The sequence below is a fragment of the Terrapene carolina genome, unplaced genomic scaffold (genome assembly GCF_002925995.2).
Source record: "Terrapene carolina triunguis isolate 2854851 unplaced genomic scaffold, T_m_triunguis-2.0 Scaffold103, whole genome shotgun sequence".
NCBI classification, from domain to species: domain Eukaryota; kingdom Metazoa; phylum Chordata; order Testudines; family Emydidae; genus Terrapene; species Terrapene triunguis.
Genome location: NW_020664454.1, coordinates 3,369,674 through 3,386,347, shown reverse-complemented (window position 1 = coordinate 3,386,347; position 16,674 = coordinate 3,369,674). Strand labels below are relative to the sequence as shown.

The 16,674-nt window shown below is 42.7% G+C and overlaps 1 protein-coding gene across 1 annotated transcript; it reads left to right on the top strand.

Annotated features, from left to right (window-relative positions):
* The first annotated feature begins 1,099 nt into the window (after positions 1 to 1,099).
* Positions 1,100 to 11,949, top strand: LOC113406526 (doublesex- and mab-3-related transcription factor B1-like). Its single transcript, XM_026651789.1, has 4 exons — positions 1,100 to 1,523; positions 3,438 to 3,670; positions 8,856 to 8,994; positions 11,846 to 11,949. The coding sequence occupies exons 1-4, from the start codon at positions 1,100 to 1,102 to the stop codon at positions 11,947 to 11,949; spliced, it is 900 nt and encodes a 299-aa protein (XP_026507574.1).
* Positions 11,950 to 16,674: the final 4,725 nt, after the last annotated feature.

Genomic DNA, 16,674 nt, shown 5'->3' with positions numbered 1-16,674 from the left:
TTACATTTTTAATTTTAAACCCATGTTTGTTTCCAGGTAATAAAGATGTGGCAAAGGGAGATAGATGGTTGGAGGAATTAGACATGCTTTCTGCCCTCGTCGTGATACACTGGATTAGATGAACATTGTAAAAAACAGAATGGTAAATCAGTATTTTTTTTACTGAAGGAGTGAGACTCTCCCTCCTGTTCAAGAAAAATACATTTGAGTTTGAAAAAAAGGAACGGAAATAATGATTCCAGTGTAATAAGGTGCATGCAAAATATGATGGTAACTGTGGGTATAAAAAGGGGAGATTGCCTTTTAAATGAAAAGCAAAAAGGACCCAGGGTTACCAACCCTCCAGGACTGTCCTGGAGTATCCAGGAATTAAAGATTCATTTTTAATTAAAGATTATGTCATGTGATGAAACCTCCAGGAATATGTCCTACCAAAATTGGCCCCAAGTAGATTCTGTTTCTATGGCCAAAAATACCCTTTTGCAACCACTGCTTTTGCATGTGTAAATCAGGTGTGTTACTCTCCAATCTGCACATGCAAATGCAAGGGATGTGCCCACAAATGGTTGCTTGTGCAGAATCAGAGGCCATGTTTTTGCAAACTTGGCCCTGTATGTCTTCTTTTCAAAGCCACACTGATTCATTGTCACGTCTTGGACCTGCAAGTGCATGGAAAAGGGACGAAAGTCAACATGCTGCACTCACAACCCCAGCAGAGTGCTTATTTCTATCCCCAGCAGGAGATCTGCCCACTTAGCCCTGGTGGAGTGGAGGGCTCTATCTCAGAGTAGATCTGGGCCCCAGAGTGCTGGAGATGCCAGCTGCTGGAAAGTGCAGAACTGTTCTTGCTCAGATCCTTGGAGGATTGCTCTTCCTCCACTTTCTGCAGTCCCAACAGCACTGATATCTATGCACACTACCTCTTACTGGGAGTGGAATTCATCCTCTCCCCTTGCAGAAAGCCCAGCAGGCTCAGTTGCGACATTGTAGCTAGTGGTTGTGGGCACACCAAGGCTCTGCCCCGCCCTGCCCCTGAGCTGAGCTTCTTCAAGTTCTGGCTGCACATGGTGCTTTAGGTGCCTGCCTGGCTGGGGGTGCCATGGAGGCCGAGGCGGCAGTGATGGCAGAGAAGACAGCTCTGCGCACCCCCAAGTGCTCCCGCTGCCGGAACCATGGCTTTGTGGTGCCAGTGAAGGGCCATACGGGCCACTGCCGCTGGAAGCTCTGCCCCTGCGACAAATGCGCGCTCATTACAGAGCGCCAGAAGATCATGGCGGCTCAGAAGGCGATGCAGGGGCAGGACCCGGATGCCCCACCCAGGGAGACGTCTCCGCCTGCGGCCTGCACCCCAGTTCATGGTAAAGGTCGGAAGGTTCCTGCAGTTGGCCCAAACGCCTCTGAACACAGCAGCCACGTGGCCGGGTGTGAAGGAGCTAAGACCGCCCCAACAGCCAGCAGCAGCAGTAGAACCAGGACCCGCAGGGCAGTACCTGCTCCCAGCTCCCCTCTCTTCGGGGACTTCGGTAGGGACCAGCTCAGCATTGGGGTGTCTGTTCCATAGGCCTCCACTCAAGATGATGAACTTCTACCTCTGTGTCCATCTGTCTGTCTGTCTGTGTCCATCATTCAGTGTCTGTCCATCTATCAGTGGGTATTGTTGAGTCAGTGTCTGTCCATCCATCTTCCATGCCTGTCTAGTGCCTCAGAAATATTTAGGTCCCAGGTGACCTGTTCCCCAGGGCTGGTGAAGCTGCTCTCACTCTACTTCCCCGTTCTGGGGACATGTTTTCAGGAGCGTGTGTTTTGTATGCAGTGCTGCACTTATTGTTGGTTTTGCAAAGTTTCCAAGCGGCGCTCATGGACTTTGTAGCCGTAGGAGCCACCCTAGGCAGCTCCTCGGCTTGTTTCCTTGTTGCAAAGATGGATTCATGCTACTAGTCCTTGTTTAAGAGGGAAATGAGTCTGTGACAGGACCCCAATTATTCAGTACAGCCCCTTGAGCACTTTCTTCTGAGCGGTGTTGTTATTTTTACATTTACAGACAGGCCCTCCAGCAAAAGCAAAAGCAAAAACCCCACAGAAAAACAGCAAGGACAGAGAAATGGGGGAGTTCCTGCTGGAGTTGCCTAGAGCAGGTTTTTTATGGTGGCAACATTAAAAAAAAAAAAAAGAGAAAGAAAGCTCCTGATCTAGATTTATGTAGCTCAGACTAGATTTGGCTGGAATCAGTTGGTGTAAAAGTTTATTTTGTATTTAAGAATAGAAAATTCCTATGGTCATTTAGTCCATCACTTCTGACATTGTTCTCTACACAGTAGAGTCTGTAGGGTGTGCCTTGTCTAATCCATCATTATTATTTATTAAGACTCCCACTGACCACAGTAGTCATTAGACTGGGCCCCCGGCGAGCTAACAATCTGGAAGACAAGACAAGAAAGACCAGATGCTCTGGGAGATGGGGAGGAAGGAATCGCTTTAGATAGTTCCAGCCCTCCCTCATCTACCAATGACTATTTAATTTTTATGCTTATGGGCCTCACAAGAAAAGTGGGCTTTAAGGAGGGATTTGAATGGATGAGGCCTTGAGACACAGATATAGTCTAGTCATAGATGATGGGGATTCCACTACTTTGGAAGATCACTTTGTGAACAAGATTTTTTTTAATAGCAAAATACATTGGTTCTTTGAAAATTAACTCTGTAGAAATGAGAGAGACCAGGTGGGTGAGGTCAATATCTTTTATTGGACTGCCTTCTGTTGGTGGAACTTCAAGCTTCATGGCTCTGCAGGTGACCTGAGATCCAGGAAGAGCTCTGTGAAGCTCAAAAACTTGTCCCTTCCACCAACAGAAGTTGGTCCAATAAAAAGATATTACCTCACCTACCTTGTCTTTCTCATATCCTGGGACCAACACGGCTACAACACTGCAAACAACTCTATAGAAATTACAGCTATCACAGGGTATAGAGCTCTTTATTCCCCCTCATTGATTTCAGTATTAAATTTTACTTGATTTACGAGTGTAAAAGGTGATTATTTTCTAACTGTTGCCACAGGAAACCAGAAATCAAGCTGTTTGTCATACCTGTTATGGCAGCAGAAGTATTAGAGATTCTACAATCAGTAGTTTGCTGACAACTTGGTTTAGGATGCACAAGGCAGACTTTGCTCTCCCAAAGCTGTATTAACCTGTCTTCCAACACTGTTGAGCTCCCTTCTTTCCTCCCCAATCCTAAATTTTCTAATAATAATAATAAAAAAAAAAGAAATTGAATAAGAAGAGAAGGTAAAACCAAAGGGCCAGATTCTGCCTTCAGTTACACTGCCTGAGGACAGAATTTGGCACTATGACTCTCTATTTCTGTTTACCTTCAAACTGTTTGCAGTGATATTTTTGCTTGTTTGTTTTTATTTTTCCTCGCTGCTTGTTTCATAGCCCGTCCTGCTTTGCCTCAAGAATGTGTTGTCAGCCCAGAATACCTGGAGAGAGAACCTCCAAAACTGTATCCTGGGTACTCTGGTATGTACTCATACCACCCATTCCCCATGGGCTTTGCCATCAATCAGCCAAGCTGCAGGGGAGCACCAGTGTCTCCAGGGATCCCCCTTCAAAGAGGGTTCAGACATGTCCCTAGCAACCATGGACCAGGGAGTGCTGCTCCTCTGTCAGTAAGTAGTGGTTTCTTTTAATTGCTGCTGAATACATTGCTCTTTGTATTGTAGGATGCAATCTTGCCATTAGAGTAGCCATGAAAAGTTAGCCTGGACACTAATTACTTCAGTGGAATCTTGATACATAAGCTGATCAAACCAGGAACAAATAATAATGTTAGAGGTCTGACAGGAACCTAGAAAAATCAAAAGGGTTCAAAGTTGTGGGCCAGAATCTGCAAGCCCCCTGTGCTCACAGCTCTTGTTGACTTCAGTGGCATTTCTGTGTGCAGAGGCCTTGAAGGATAAGGATTCGGAGGGAAAATTAACCACTAAAATGTGACCAGTTTGTGTCAGCATAGCTATCACAAAATGTCTCCTGGGTTCCCCAGTGAAATCCTCTTAGTATAACAGGGCTCGTCCCCCAGGACAACAGGCTGCACGGTGGAAGTTTTGGCACAGGAAAGATCCAGAGTGGGGCAGATCAGGAGCTGGCCAGAATGGGGAGGGGGCAGATCCGGCGTGGGAGAAGGCAGTACTACTACACTGTGATTATAGGCGCCGACTTCCTCAGTTCCCGGGGTGAGGGTGTGTGTGCTTGACCCCTGCTGTGCCCCAGGCCCCACCCTCCCACTCCACCCCTTCCCCGCCTCCATCCTGCCCCTGCCCCGCCTCCTCCCCCACCTCTTCCTGTCCTTGGTCCTCTCCCTCCCCCCAGTGCCTCCTGCACACTGCTGAACAGCTGATCAGCGGTGGGTGGGAGGGGGAAGGAGCTGATTGGTGAGGCTGCCGGCAGGCGGGAGGCACGGGGAGGGAGGAGGAGGCACTGATCTGTGGGGCTGCCGGTGGGTGCTCCAGCCCCGGAGCACCCATGAAGTCGGTGCCTATGACTGTGATTCCCATCTGCTGCAAGCCCCCTGGGGCTATGACAGGCAGGAGCAATTTAGGGGACCTCTATAGTTGCCCTAGCCTGTGTCAGCCTCTAGCATCAGCAAAATAGGAGCAGCAAGAATAACTTCTCTTCTGCCACTGCATCAGACAGGGATGAATCTGACCCTAAAATTCTAGATCCATATTTAAATGTTCCTGACTATCGCCGTATGTATAGTATCTCAGGTCATCGTAGCAAAAACCTGCCAACTGAGACACTGCCAAGGAGCCTTTTTGGTGGTTGTTGTTTTTTTAAATAAAAATATTTTAACAATGATCAGAAATGGGCTTGGCAAATTTAAAAAAAAAATCAGTTAAAGCAGTTTTGTGTTTGGATTTAAATAAACTCGGTCCCCCTTCATGTTTGCAAGCCAAATATGAAGCAGTGTGCTAGAGTGTGGGAATCAGAAAGTGGCACTGACAAGAAACATGAAAAGTGAAATGGACTAATCGATTTAGGTTCTCCAAAGTGAGAGAATTACAAAAAAAATATATAAACAAAAATAAAAAATAAAAAAAAATTCTACAGCATAAATGGTGAAAAATATATGGATTTTCCCACCCATCAATATAGTTATGTATTGTTAATCACACAGGTAAGAATAATACCAATAATATATTTATACCTATAGTGCTTTTCATTAGTAGAGCTCAAAGTGCTTTACAAAGGCGATCACTATTATTATCAATAGCTTTTCACAAATACCAGTATATGATAAAAAGCCTGTACTTTCATATTTTTCTGTTTTTGTGTGTGTATCTTTTTTCTCTTTCTTTTGGAGAGGGAGGAAATCTCTCTGGCTCCCCTTCATTTTTCTTTTATTCTGCCACCAAATCCTTCAAAGAGGGTTTAACTTGATTCCCAGCAGAGCCTATGAATCTTGCTTCTGTGTGAGACTGAGGGGTTGCTTTGAGAGCAACAGTGTGTGTGAAAACTCTGCCAGGCAGTTATGGCACAGTAGAGGGAAACGTGATGCTAAATAGTGAGCCTTCTGCTCTTCTCTCTGCTGCTCTGGAAGGTGGGAGTAGAGGCCAGGTTAAAAAAAAAATCAGCAGAAAATTTCAACAAAAATGGGAAGAAATTAGCTTTTGTCTAATTTCATAACAGACAACTTTGATTTTTTGGCAAAAATTCAAAAACAAATTTCAATCAAAAACTGAAATACTTTGATTCAGAAATGCTGTTGCGGTGTCTCATGGGATTTGTATTTCATAATCCCATTCTCATCTATAGGCTAGGCTTCCTGGTTGGACAACCTCTCTCACAATGACCAGGGTCTCCCCTGTAGGGGGATGCACTACCTCGGTGCATCATGGGAGGTGTAGTCCCAAGGAGCCCAGCCCTTAGAGAATGGGGACATGGGAATTGTAGCACATTTGCTTCTGAAGTGTTACAGCAGCATATGTAATTAAAATATTTCTGGTTCGGGGCATTTGGTTTCTCAACAAAAATTGAAATTTTTTGCAGAAAGTAGACACTTTACCTGAAAAATTGTGTTCAACTGAAAATTAAATTTTCCATCAAAAACAGTTTCAACAGAACATTTTTGAACAGCCTAGTCAGAGGTCATCTGGAGGGGGAAGTTAGTGAGGAATGGGTCAGTGGGGAAAGGAATCTGGGGAGTCCCAGAGAGCCCAGGTTGCAACCTGAATGTCTACACAGCAATTAAACAGCCCCATAACCTGAGCCCGAGCCCCATGAACCTGAGTCAGCTGACTTGAGCCAGTCACAGGTGTTTAATTGCAACATAGACATACCTTCAGTCCTTGTCCTCAAAGGAAACTACATAGTACCTTCAAAAGATGAGCCTGGGAGCTTAAATTCATAACTTTGCTAGACACTTAAGCCATGTCTACACTACAGAGCTTACAGCAGCACAGCTATACCAATGCAGGTGGTGCCACTGTAAGATCTCATGTAGCCGCTCTATGCCAACAGCCGAGAGCTCTCCCATCGGCATAATTAAACTACCCCCAATGAGCGACGGTAGCTATGATAGTAGGAAAAGATCTCCTGCCGACATAGCGCAATGCACACTACCACATAATTATGTCGCTCAGGGGGTGGAATATTCACATCCCCAAGCGACATAAATTTTGCCGACATAAGTGGTAGTACAGACAAGGCCTAAGAATCATGGACTCAATAGGGATACTGGTTTTATGTCTCATTATAACAATCTGTAACCTACTAACCCTTCTTTGTCATATTACTGCGGAGGTGTTAATGGCCTACTTCATTTTGAATGGTCCCTTGCAATATGTGTTAACACCTATGCTTAACAATCTGTTCCACCTTGTATTTAGCTTTGACACTCTGATTACCTTTCCCAGCCCTGAAGAGCTTGTTGTGGGCTTGTCTATTTACATTTTATAGTGCTCTAACTTGCTGGCTCAGGGGGGTGAAAAATCACCCCCCTGAGCGCAGCAAGTCTGAGTGGTTTAAAGCGCTAGTGTAGACAGGCTCTGAGTGCTGGGAGCCGTGCTCCCAGCGCTCGGAGCTAACCCCCTCATGGAGGTGGATTACCAGGAGCGCTGGGAGAGCTCTCTCCCAGTGCTTGCCCACGACCACACTTGCACTTCAAAGCGCTGCCGCGGGAGCATTCCCACGACAGCGCTTTGAAATTTCCAGTGTAGACATATCCTGTAGCTCAAAGCCTTGTCTCTGGGCTTGTCTACACTTAAAATGCTACAACAGCACAGCTGCGCTGCTGTAGCGCTTCAGTGTAGACACTGCCTACGCCAGTGGTTCACAACCTTTTTTTACCCAGAGACTTTTAAGCTTGTATAGACAAACCTGCAGACGCCCAACCAGAGGCGATGTGTAGAGGGGCACCCCCAGATTTCTGCCTTCCATTTGGCCCTGCTCCCTGAAGTGCTGATGTAACAGGGAAGAGAAATGGTTTGTGTCCTTGGCTAGCTGCTGCCTGTTCTTGGAGTCTCTGGCTGTTAGGCAAACCCTTCTGATGGCAGGGGGAGATCTCTCTTCTGCAGTGATGTTGCAGTTTTTGGTTGCGCCCCACCCCCAACCCAGACAAGCTAGATGCCCTCTGATGAGTCAAGGGGTGGCTGTGGTATTCCCTCCCCAAGCCCGAGCCCTGCTGCCTGGGGCTGAAGCTGAAGCCCTGGGCGGTGGGGCTGTAGTTTCAGCTCTAGGCAGCTGAAGCGCAGTCCTTGGTGGCACCCCTGAAAACTGCTGCTTGAGAATCAGTATCTATGCCAAAGAGAGGGGTTCTCCCTTCAGTGTAGGTAATCCATCTCCCTGAGAGGTGGTAGCTAGGTTGATAGAAGAATTTTTTCCATTCACCTTATGCTGTCTTACTGTCACATCCCCTGCCCGACATAGTGAAATTGACCTAATTTTCTAGTTTAGACCAGGCCTCAGTCTCTTCCATGAACAGACATTGGTCCAGTAAAAGATATTGGACCCACCTTGTCTCTCTCTTGAATCCAATTATGCATGCATATAAATACCTACTTCCGTGTGTTATTGTGTCAGTCTCCAGCCATTGCTAACAGATGCTCACTTTTATGAGGACTTCAAAACAAAACAAAACAGGAAACAACTGAGCTGCGGATTAAAAGTGGCTCCTGCATGTACACAGTAATGACTGACTTTTCATAAAGTTTCATACGACTCATTTGGCATTAAGAATCCCTAATACAAACCAGGAAATAAGTCACCAACAGCTGCTGTTTTTTAGTTATGGATCCATAATATCAAGTGAGTCATACGAAGCCTCATGAAAAAGTGATTCATCACTGCTTATGTGAAGGACCCACTTTTAATCCACAGCGCAGTTTTGGGACTTTACCTAAATTGCAAATGCTCGTGAATCTGGCAGCACTGGTGGAGCCAAGGTTAGTAATGCCTGGAAATATGGATTTTAATTCAGTGTCTCATTAATAACAAGCACTTCCTGCATTTGTGGTGTTCTATGCTGCAGGTGTGTTTGGGCCAAATCATTAAATCTTTACTCAGACATTCATATTCCATTGCTGGTGTAAAATTTATATTAGACAGGTAGGCTGCCTTCAATGAAGTTTTGCCCGAGTAAGAATTTTGTGAGTTCCCCTGTAGCAGGGTTTTAACAATAGAAAAATTAACAGAAAAATACTGACCAGTGAAGTAAATTATGGCCTTTCATTTTAACACATCATACGTAATGCCACTGATTTCACTGCATTTAGTGTGGAAGTGAGGATGGTGGTTTGATAGGATGGTTAAGACAATATCTGGACTGACGGAGCTTTATTTTATGTGTTCATGCAGATGCAAGATGCAGGTGGAGATTTCCAACAAGGTTACTACCCTACGCTTCCTCAGTTTATACCTCCGGGCTTTCTGCCAGGGATTCACTACATTCCACCACCCCTGCCACTTCTGGCTGAAACACCCAAGGAAGCATCTGGTAAGTAAGTGCGAGGTGAGTGATATTATGCATGAAGCATATCAGATCTCAGGGAGCTGTTTTATATGGTAAAATGTATGATATGTCCTGCTCATTGGTATGTAAAATACAACAAAAGCTTTCAACTAATTTGTTTTCACTTTGGTTGGTAAATTCTGTGCATTTGTAACTCCCTTAAAAACTATATCATGGCCCTCTAAAATCAACAGGAATTTTGTGCCTGGAAGGACAACAGAATTTGACCTTTATTATCTGTAATAAAACCTCTCAAATGGCTCTAATTTTCATCCCAAAGTTGCATACATTCCACCCAAATTCAGTGACCTCTCACTGTTGTAGTTGAAAATGATGTACATCGGTAATAATCATTTCTTCAGAAACTGAGGTCACAGAAAACTGTGCATACCAAAGGGCTATATCCCACAGCTATTTACATTTTCTGCTTGAATAATTTGTTATGTTCCTCAGTTTGGGTTTTTGTCACATGCTGGTCCCACATTTGGGGCATGGCAGGTATGTCTGTAATGATTTTTTAAAATTTCGGACAAGTTTTCTATTCAAATACAGCCATTTGTGGCCACAAGAGGGAAGAACTGCTCAAAGAATAAATCACCAGTACCAATAGAATGAAGCCCCTGGGTTATGCCAAGCTCTAGTTCAAAATATTTGTATGTGCACTTCTATATTTCTATGCTTGGCTTATTAGGGAAAAATGAGAATCTGATTAAATGCCATGGTCTTGTGACAGAGAATGTGTCAAATAATACCCCGTTCTTTCACCTATTGGGAAAAGTCCAGCATCTCTTGAGTAGGGGTGGGGAATAAATAGAAGAGTCATCTTCATTTCATCAAATAATAGTGATTGTGGCTAGTCATAGTATGTGGGACAGTTGAGAGTTTGTGAGGATTTTTACTGTAATCATCAACATTATTTCATTTGAATCAGTCATTAGAGACAGAGATGGACCCAGGGAGTGAGGTTTGGTTTCAAACTTTTCCTGAGTTTGGGGATATTTGTTGGATTAGAAGTTCCGGCTCAGGCCAGTTTCAGGGATAGCCTAAGCCGTAAAGGTCAGCTCTTGAATCAAACTTTCCTAAAGTTCCAGGATACTAGGGGGCTGGATTGGGAGTTCTAGTTCAGAATCAGGATTCAATTTCGAGTTCTGGTCCATTGCTAGTTAGAAGCCAGCCTGAATAGTTAGAAATTCTGCACTCAGGTACCTGCCTGGAGCTCACATTGAAATCAGTGAGACACATCAACATGTACCTGACATTAGAATTTGATTCTAAGTGCAGGACTTACTGGTATTGATCTTAAAGGGCCAGTGTCCTCATTTAGCACTTTTTTGTGGTTTTTCTTTCAGAGTGAGGGATACAGGGAAAATTGACTCGGCCATATTGTACTTCAGCTTCCGGGGAGTAGGAATATCAATGGTGAATCAGTGAGGGATTATTTCTGTAGGAGGTTACAAAATAGCATTTCAGCAGAAGATACAGAAGTAATGAGAGGAGCTACAGTGAAACTAAACAGTGTTTGATTCCATTTTTCAAGATGCATTTTGTTCTTGTTTCAAATCCGGTGAAAGACTAATAAATAGTGAAGAAAAAGTGAAAAACCCACTGAAAATCAGAGCAGACAGACCCATAGGGATCTTGTCAAGTTCAAACTTACTTTGTTAGATCATTTGCCCAAAGAGAGCTGCTGGACTCAGGTCAAACTGGGGCAGTCAAGGTGACAGGGGCTCGTTGTGTAGTCTTTGGCAAAGTAATTAGGAGAAAATTGATTTAGAAAAGTACAGCAGGAAAAAATATGCCACTGAGCCTCTGGCCTGATGGGAATTCCAAGACAAAGGGAGCTACAAACATCATAGGAGAAAAGGCTTCTCCTAAGCTAACACAGTTGCTGGAAAGAGTCTTGAATCATAGGCCTTGCAGCTAAATGACCACGGTCTGTATTCATTCTCAGTCAGGTTTTATAATGGTGACTTGTAATATATACCATGTTATTATAAAATTGAATATCTCAGTAATTCTTTTGATATAAGAGACACTACGCTGTAACTCTTGCTAACTTTCCCAGTTTGCCCATCAATGCTCGTGCTGAGTAGTATCTGAGGGCAGAAGCTGTTAACAGGGTTTTTTTTTTTTCCTTTAAAGAACAGTGCTATGTTGGTGGGGAGCCACTCATTGGGGGTGGATTAATTAAGTCAGTGGAAGAGCTCTCTCCCTTCTGCTTAGAGCGGCTACACTAGAGTTTACAGCTGCACTGCTGTAAGCTCTCTAGTGTAGCCATAGCCCAAGAAAGAATTGTGTTATGTGGGAAAAGGAGAGAGCTTTAAATACAAACTAGCAAGTAAACATTATGAATGAAGGATTGAGGTTTCCTGCTTATTTCCTTCTGTTTTATGGTCTGTTTATTCAGTCAAGGCTTTTGCACCTTCAGAATTGAAAAAGTGTATATAGTGGCCATGCGATAAGGCTCACTGTCATTAAGGTTGTAAAATAGCTCACATTACAATCCTGTTTTCACATGCGCTTAAATTCCTAAAATACTTGCCAAGAGGGAAATTAATGCCCTTTGCCATTTTAAAACAGTCTCGCTGCACTTCTTTAGACATGGCTGCAGCAAAATCAGCTGGTGTTTGAAATATGAAGCTTGACCTAGACAGCCATAGTCCTCATGATCTCAAGTGCCTTTGACTTGTTTGAGGGAAAAACTGGTTTGGATTAACTAAAGTTATTTTATATTGAGCATTCACAGCTAAAAATTTTGAGTTCTATTGGATGTAATGTAAATTTAAGTGCAATTTTAAAAAGCACTACAGTGTTATATTCTGCTTTTGTGTTTTAGCTGGCACCACTGATAGCCGGGATTCTCGGGTGATTTGTGAATGCAGCCAGCCATCTCCTCAGGAAGAAACCAATGGAGACCATGCCACGTATGCTAAACATTAAATGTATATACATGTACTAGGGGACAGCTGCAGAGCATGCAGCACTCTCTCTCTCAGAAAGAATATCATTAGTTAATTTTGGGCTAGATTGACACTAGCCCTAATGCAGCCTCACTTCACAGTTGCATTAGGGCTACTAGAAACACAGTTCTGGCTCCCTTGCAGTGTACAGCCCCAGGGCTGCCATTGCTCCACTGGCTCCTACCTTACCAACTGGCAAAGCTTTTCCAGGGCTACAGTAAATTATTCCCTTCTGGAGCAAGTGGAGATGAGGGGAGGAATTGTGACTTCAAGGTACAGTTCCTTCCCTGAGGCTTGTCTACACTATAGGTTATGTCAGTATTAAGTTATGTCACTCAGGGGTGTGAATAAGCCACTCCCCTGAACAATGTAAATTATACCGATGTAAGTGCCAGTGTGGACGGCGCTATGTCGCAGGAGAACTTCTCCTGCCGACACAGCTTCTGCCGCTCACAGAGGTGGTTTTATTATGCTGATGGGAGAGTTCCCTCCCATCAGCACAGAGCATCTTCACTAGATGCAGTGCAGCTGCGCTGCTATAGCGCTTCTAGTGGAGATTAGCTCTTAGTGACACCCCATGGTTGGGGGCTGAGCATAAAGGCTCAATCTAGCCCTTTTATGTTTAAGGCATTGTTCAAAAGTGTGTTGTTTGTAGGTCTGTTTGCTACCATGAAAAGCTGGTTCTGAATATTGTGGAACAGTTAAGTGATGGGATTTAGTGCCTGAAAATTGGGTGATGGGGAGAGGAAGGTAGGTTTTGGCAACTGATACATGTAACAGAGTCAGGGCTTGATACACTGGAGTTCAGGTGGGCTTTGGAAGCTGGAAGCATAATAGGTTGGGGGCACTTGTCAGTGAAAGTAGTTTTGTGGAGAGTCTGATCTTCTATACTGGCATCCAGTGCCCCCTCATCACCTTCCAGATGAACGCCAAGCCCTGCTGCCTTTACAGGGCACCTTCACTTTAAATTGTGAGCATCATGGCACATAGTTAAGTCTGGTCACTCAATCTCCAGGATTTTGTGTGCCCGAGACACCCTGTACATCCATGGAAACATGCTATGCTGGGAGCCCGACAGTGGAAGCTAGACACCAAATTTGATTTATGGGGTGTGTCTGGGTTGCCCGATATAAATGGATTGGAATTGCATGGTGAACTCCATAAAATGTGGAGAGATTACCTAGCCAACTGGTTATGAAGTAACTAGGGCAAAACACCAGTTTCAATAATAAATCAGCTAAACCACAACATATTATCATCTATGGACAATAATGTTTGAATAATAGTGAACGGAGTATTCTGCTTTCTGTACTTTCTTAAGAAAATGTGTTTTGTAGTAAGTAGATCAGTTGTTAGTGTTTGAATTGATTTTGCACAATTAAACATGATGCATTAAAATGTCTGTTCTGTACTTAAGTTTTGAAGCTTGTATATTTATAAATAATTCCTCTAGGCAACTTTCAAACATTCCAAAGAACAATTCTATATAACAAATCAGCCTACAATGCTATTTAGACTTGGAAATGTTGCTTCTGCAGTCCTTGAATGCTATTATAGAAGTGAAAAATAAGACGGCAAGATAAACACTCCTCCATTTCTTCTGTTTGGTACATATGCTAACAATCTTTTGCTAAATGAGAGATTTAAAGAAACTAAATTCAACTGCAAAATCACTTTACTTTTAAAAAATGCAATAAACTAACAGTTCAAACGGTTTATAGCACTCATGGAAGGTGTTTGGGGAGCTACAAATGGAGACAGCATTATTTTAAATTGCCAAGAGGAAAAGGTAAAAACTTGTTTTCCTATAGTGAATAACTTGCTATACTGCACAATATTGGCCAGATTTTCAAAAGATCTGAGTACCCAGCACCTCTCATGAAAAACAATGGGAACTGCTGCGTGCTGAGGACTTCTGAAAATCTGGACATTTCTTTTAAGCATCCACATGGGAGCTGAACTCTTTTGAAAATCAGGACATCCGATTAGAATTGCCAATAATACCCATAAAGCAAGGTAATCTATAGTTTTTACATTAAGATTAAAGGCTATATTAAGGAGTGACAACATACAAACAGTGTAGAATAAAGTTTTAAGCATTGTTACAAATATTTTTCGGAATTCACCCTCTATGTTGTATTTCACTCTTTAAAACACTAAAGCAAATTGGACTGCAGCACATTTCATTCAATGACTGCAAAGCACTATCACTGGAGATTTACTGTGCGTACAACACTCGCTGTGGCACACTTGTCAAGGAGAAACTTTTGTCATGGCTGCCTACTCTTTTTTGCTTCATTTGGGTGGGGGAGATCACACAGAATGATTGCCCACCGCCCCCTATGGCACTATGGAACAGGTATAATGAGGCATTAATATGAGCAAACTCTTGTCTTTCAGAAACGTAGCACCATCCTGGCTTTTGAATTCCAAGCCTGGAAAAAAACACTTAGCCCTGATCTAAATCACAATGAAGTCAGCTTGAATCATTCATTTGACTTCACCTCAGTAGACTTTGAATCAGGCCCTTAGCTAAATTTCCATTAGACAAATCTAAAAATGAACTAAGCCAGTTATGTGACCAGCCAGCTTTCTGTAGACCAACAGCAAGTGTGCTGCTGACCATGATTTGGGAAGCTTTTGATTAGAGCTTCCTCCAGGTAGTCCAAGGAGAGAAGAATTTCCATTAATTTTTCCCAGTATCTGCTGTAGCTCATTCCAGGTCACAGCTATGCGGGCTGGACTGCTTAAAATGGCTCCCCACCAGACTCATAGCGACTTCATCACCAGACAGGAGGCTGGAGAAGAAAGGCAATAGAGACAGCCACAGTTGGAGAGTTAAGTGTATGGTAGATAAAAAAAAATTCAAATAAAATAGGCCAAATTCTCCTGGCACTTAGTAGGGTGCCATTTCCATTTAAATCAATGGGGATTGCATCTATACATCTGCACATAAAATATTACCCACATTCTGGATATGTTAGCAATCTTGTCACATGGGGCTTGAACCTGCTTCTATTGAGTCCATGGGAGTTTAGCCAGCTATATCTGTAAGAGTGGTACTGTGCTCCTATTTATCTTTATTTTTATTCCCGTCCATTCATTCACAGTGAGGTTATTTGGTTGACAAGACTCTTTCATTCTAAACCACTAACTATATTGAGGTACTTAATTTTTGGAAAGCTTACCCTCTGGTGCTGACATTTCTCATGCTTAGTCTCATCCCAAAGGTGAACTATTTAACATACATATTTTATTTAGGAAACATTTGTACTTAATCCCACCAATTGCTTTTGTGTTATCTGAGCAAAAAACACTTAGTTTTTCACACTTTCAAGAAATTTATTCAGATGTTCCTTTGCGCTCACTATTATACTAAAAATCAGGGTAAATTGGTAAGAGATCCACAGTGAATGACTCTTTAGCTGACAATGGGGATTATCTTGAGTTGTCATGGCATTAATTCAGCCTTCCATTTTACCCTCACCTGACCCTCTTTTAACGAAGGAACGAAAAGCTCATTGTAATTGGTATTTTAACGCAGTAGGTTTAAAAAGGTTCCTCGCCAAATCACTGCAATTCCAAATTTAATGTAAACAAGGTTTCTCCTGATTCATTTTTAAAAATTAATCGACTGCTAGGGATAATGAAACCAGTTTCAGCAGGATGGAATAGTTTGGACTAGACAAATCGCTAGAAGGCCCTTCCAATCCAAATAATTCTATGATTTTTATTGGTTTATGTTGGAGCTGAAACTGCACAAATGCTGGTCAAGTTAACAGAACTTAAATTTTTTTAATGGTCATCTATGGCACAGCGCCTGCAATCCTTCCGCATGCAAAGCTACCATGGACCACAGTGGGAATTGCGGGCATGAAACACACTTACAGGATCATTATGTTTCTATGCATTTTTAGGGTCGAATCTTTCATTATGTGCACATTTATGTAGCTGCACTTCTGAAGATGTGGCTCTTAATATTTGACATGCTTCATTCTCTCCTACTAACCACTGTCATTCTGTAATAAATGAAATGCTAATGATTGTTTACGTACTACAGGAGATAGGTTAAAATTACAGACCTGATGCTTCAAACCATACTCACACAAGTAGTCCCATTGCTTTCTCTGGAACAACTTGTAAGAGTATAAAGGCAACTGATGTGAGTTTAAGCTATGCAAGACTAGGCTCCAAGTTTTGTACAAAGGTGTCTGTGACATTGTCCAAAAGCTCAGAATATCGTAAATTTGCTTCTGCATTTTCTGTAGGAGCTTTGGGATAAAAAAAACAACGTAACGGTTTCCAAAAGGGGGAATAGTATTTGCATTCAGCAAGCATATGTAAAAATCATTTATGACTGTTTTAGTGCCATCTATTAATAGCAGAGTGCAAGATGTTAACATTTTGCAGTGTCAGTTTTGCTTCTGGACTAAGGCATGCTTTCATATGACAGTGCCTAGAATGGGGGAACATTAACTCTTTCCAATTTAAAGAAAAAATAGGATCAGAATGTAGGTTTCTTCCTCTTCTTGGAATTAGATGTAGTCTATAGAAAGCCCAGGAAGAATATACCTGTTTTTTCCACATTAATAAGTAATTAATTTTGAACAGTAATCCAGCTAACTAGAGAACTATTTAATTGCCTACGAATGAAGTCAACAGTTTGCTGGAAAAAATTCTACCTCCCCTTTATAAAAATAATTTC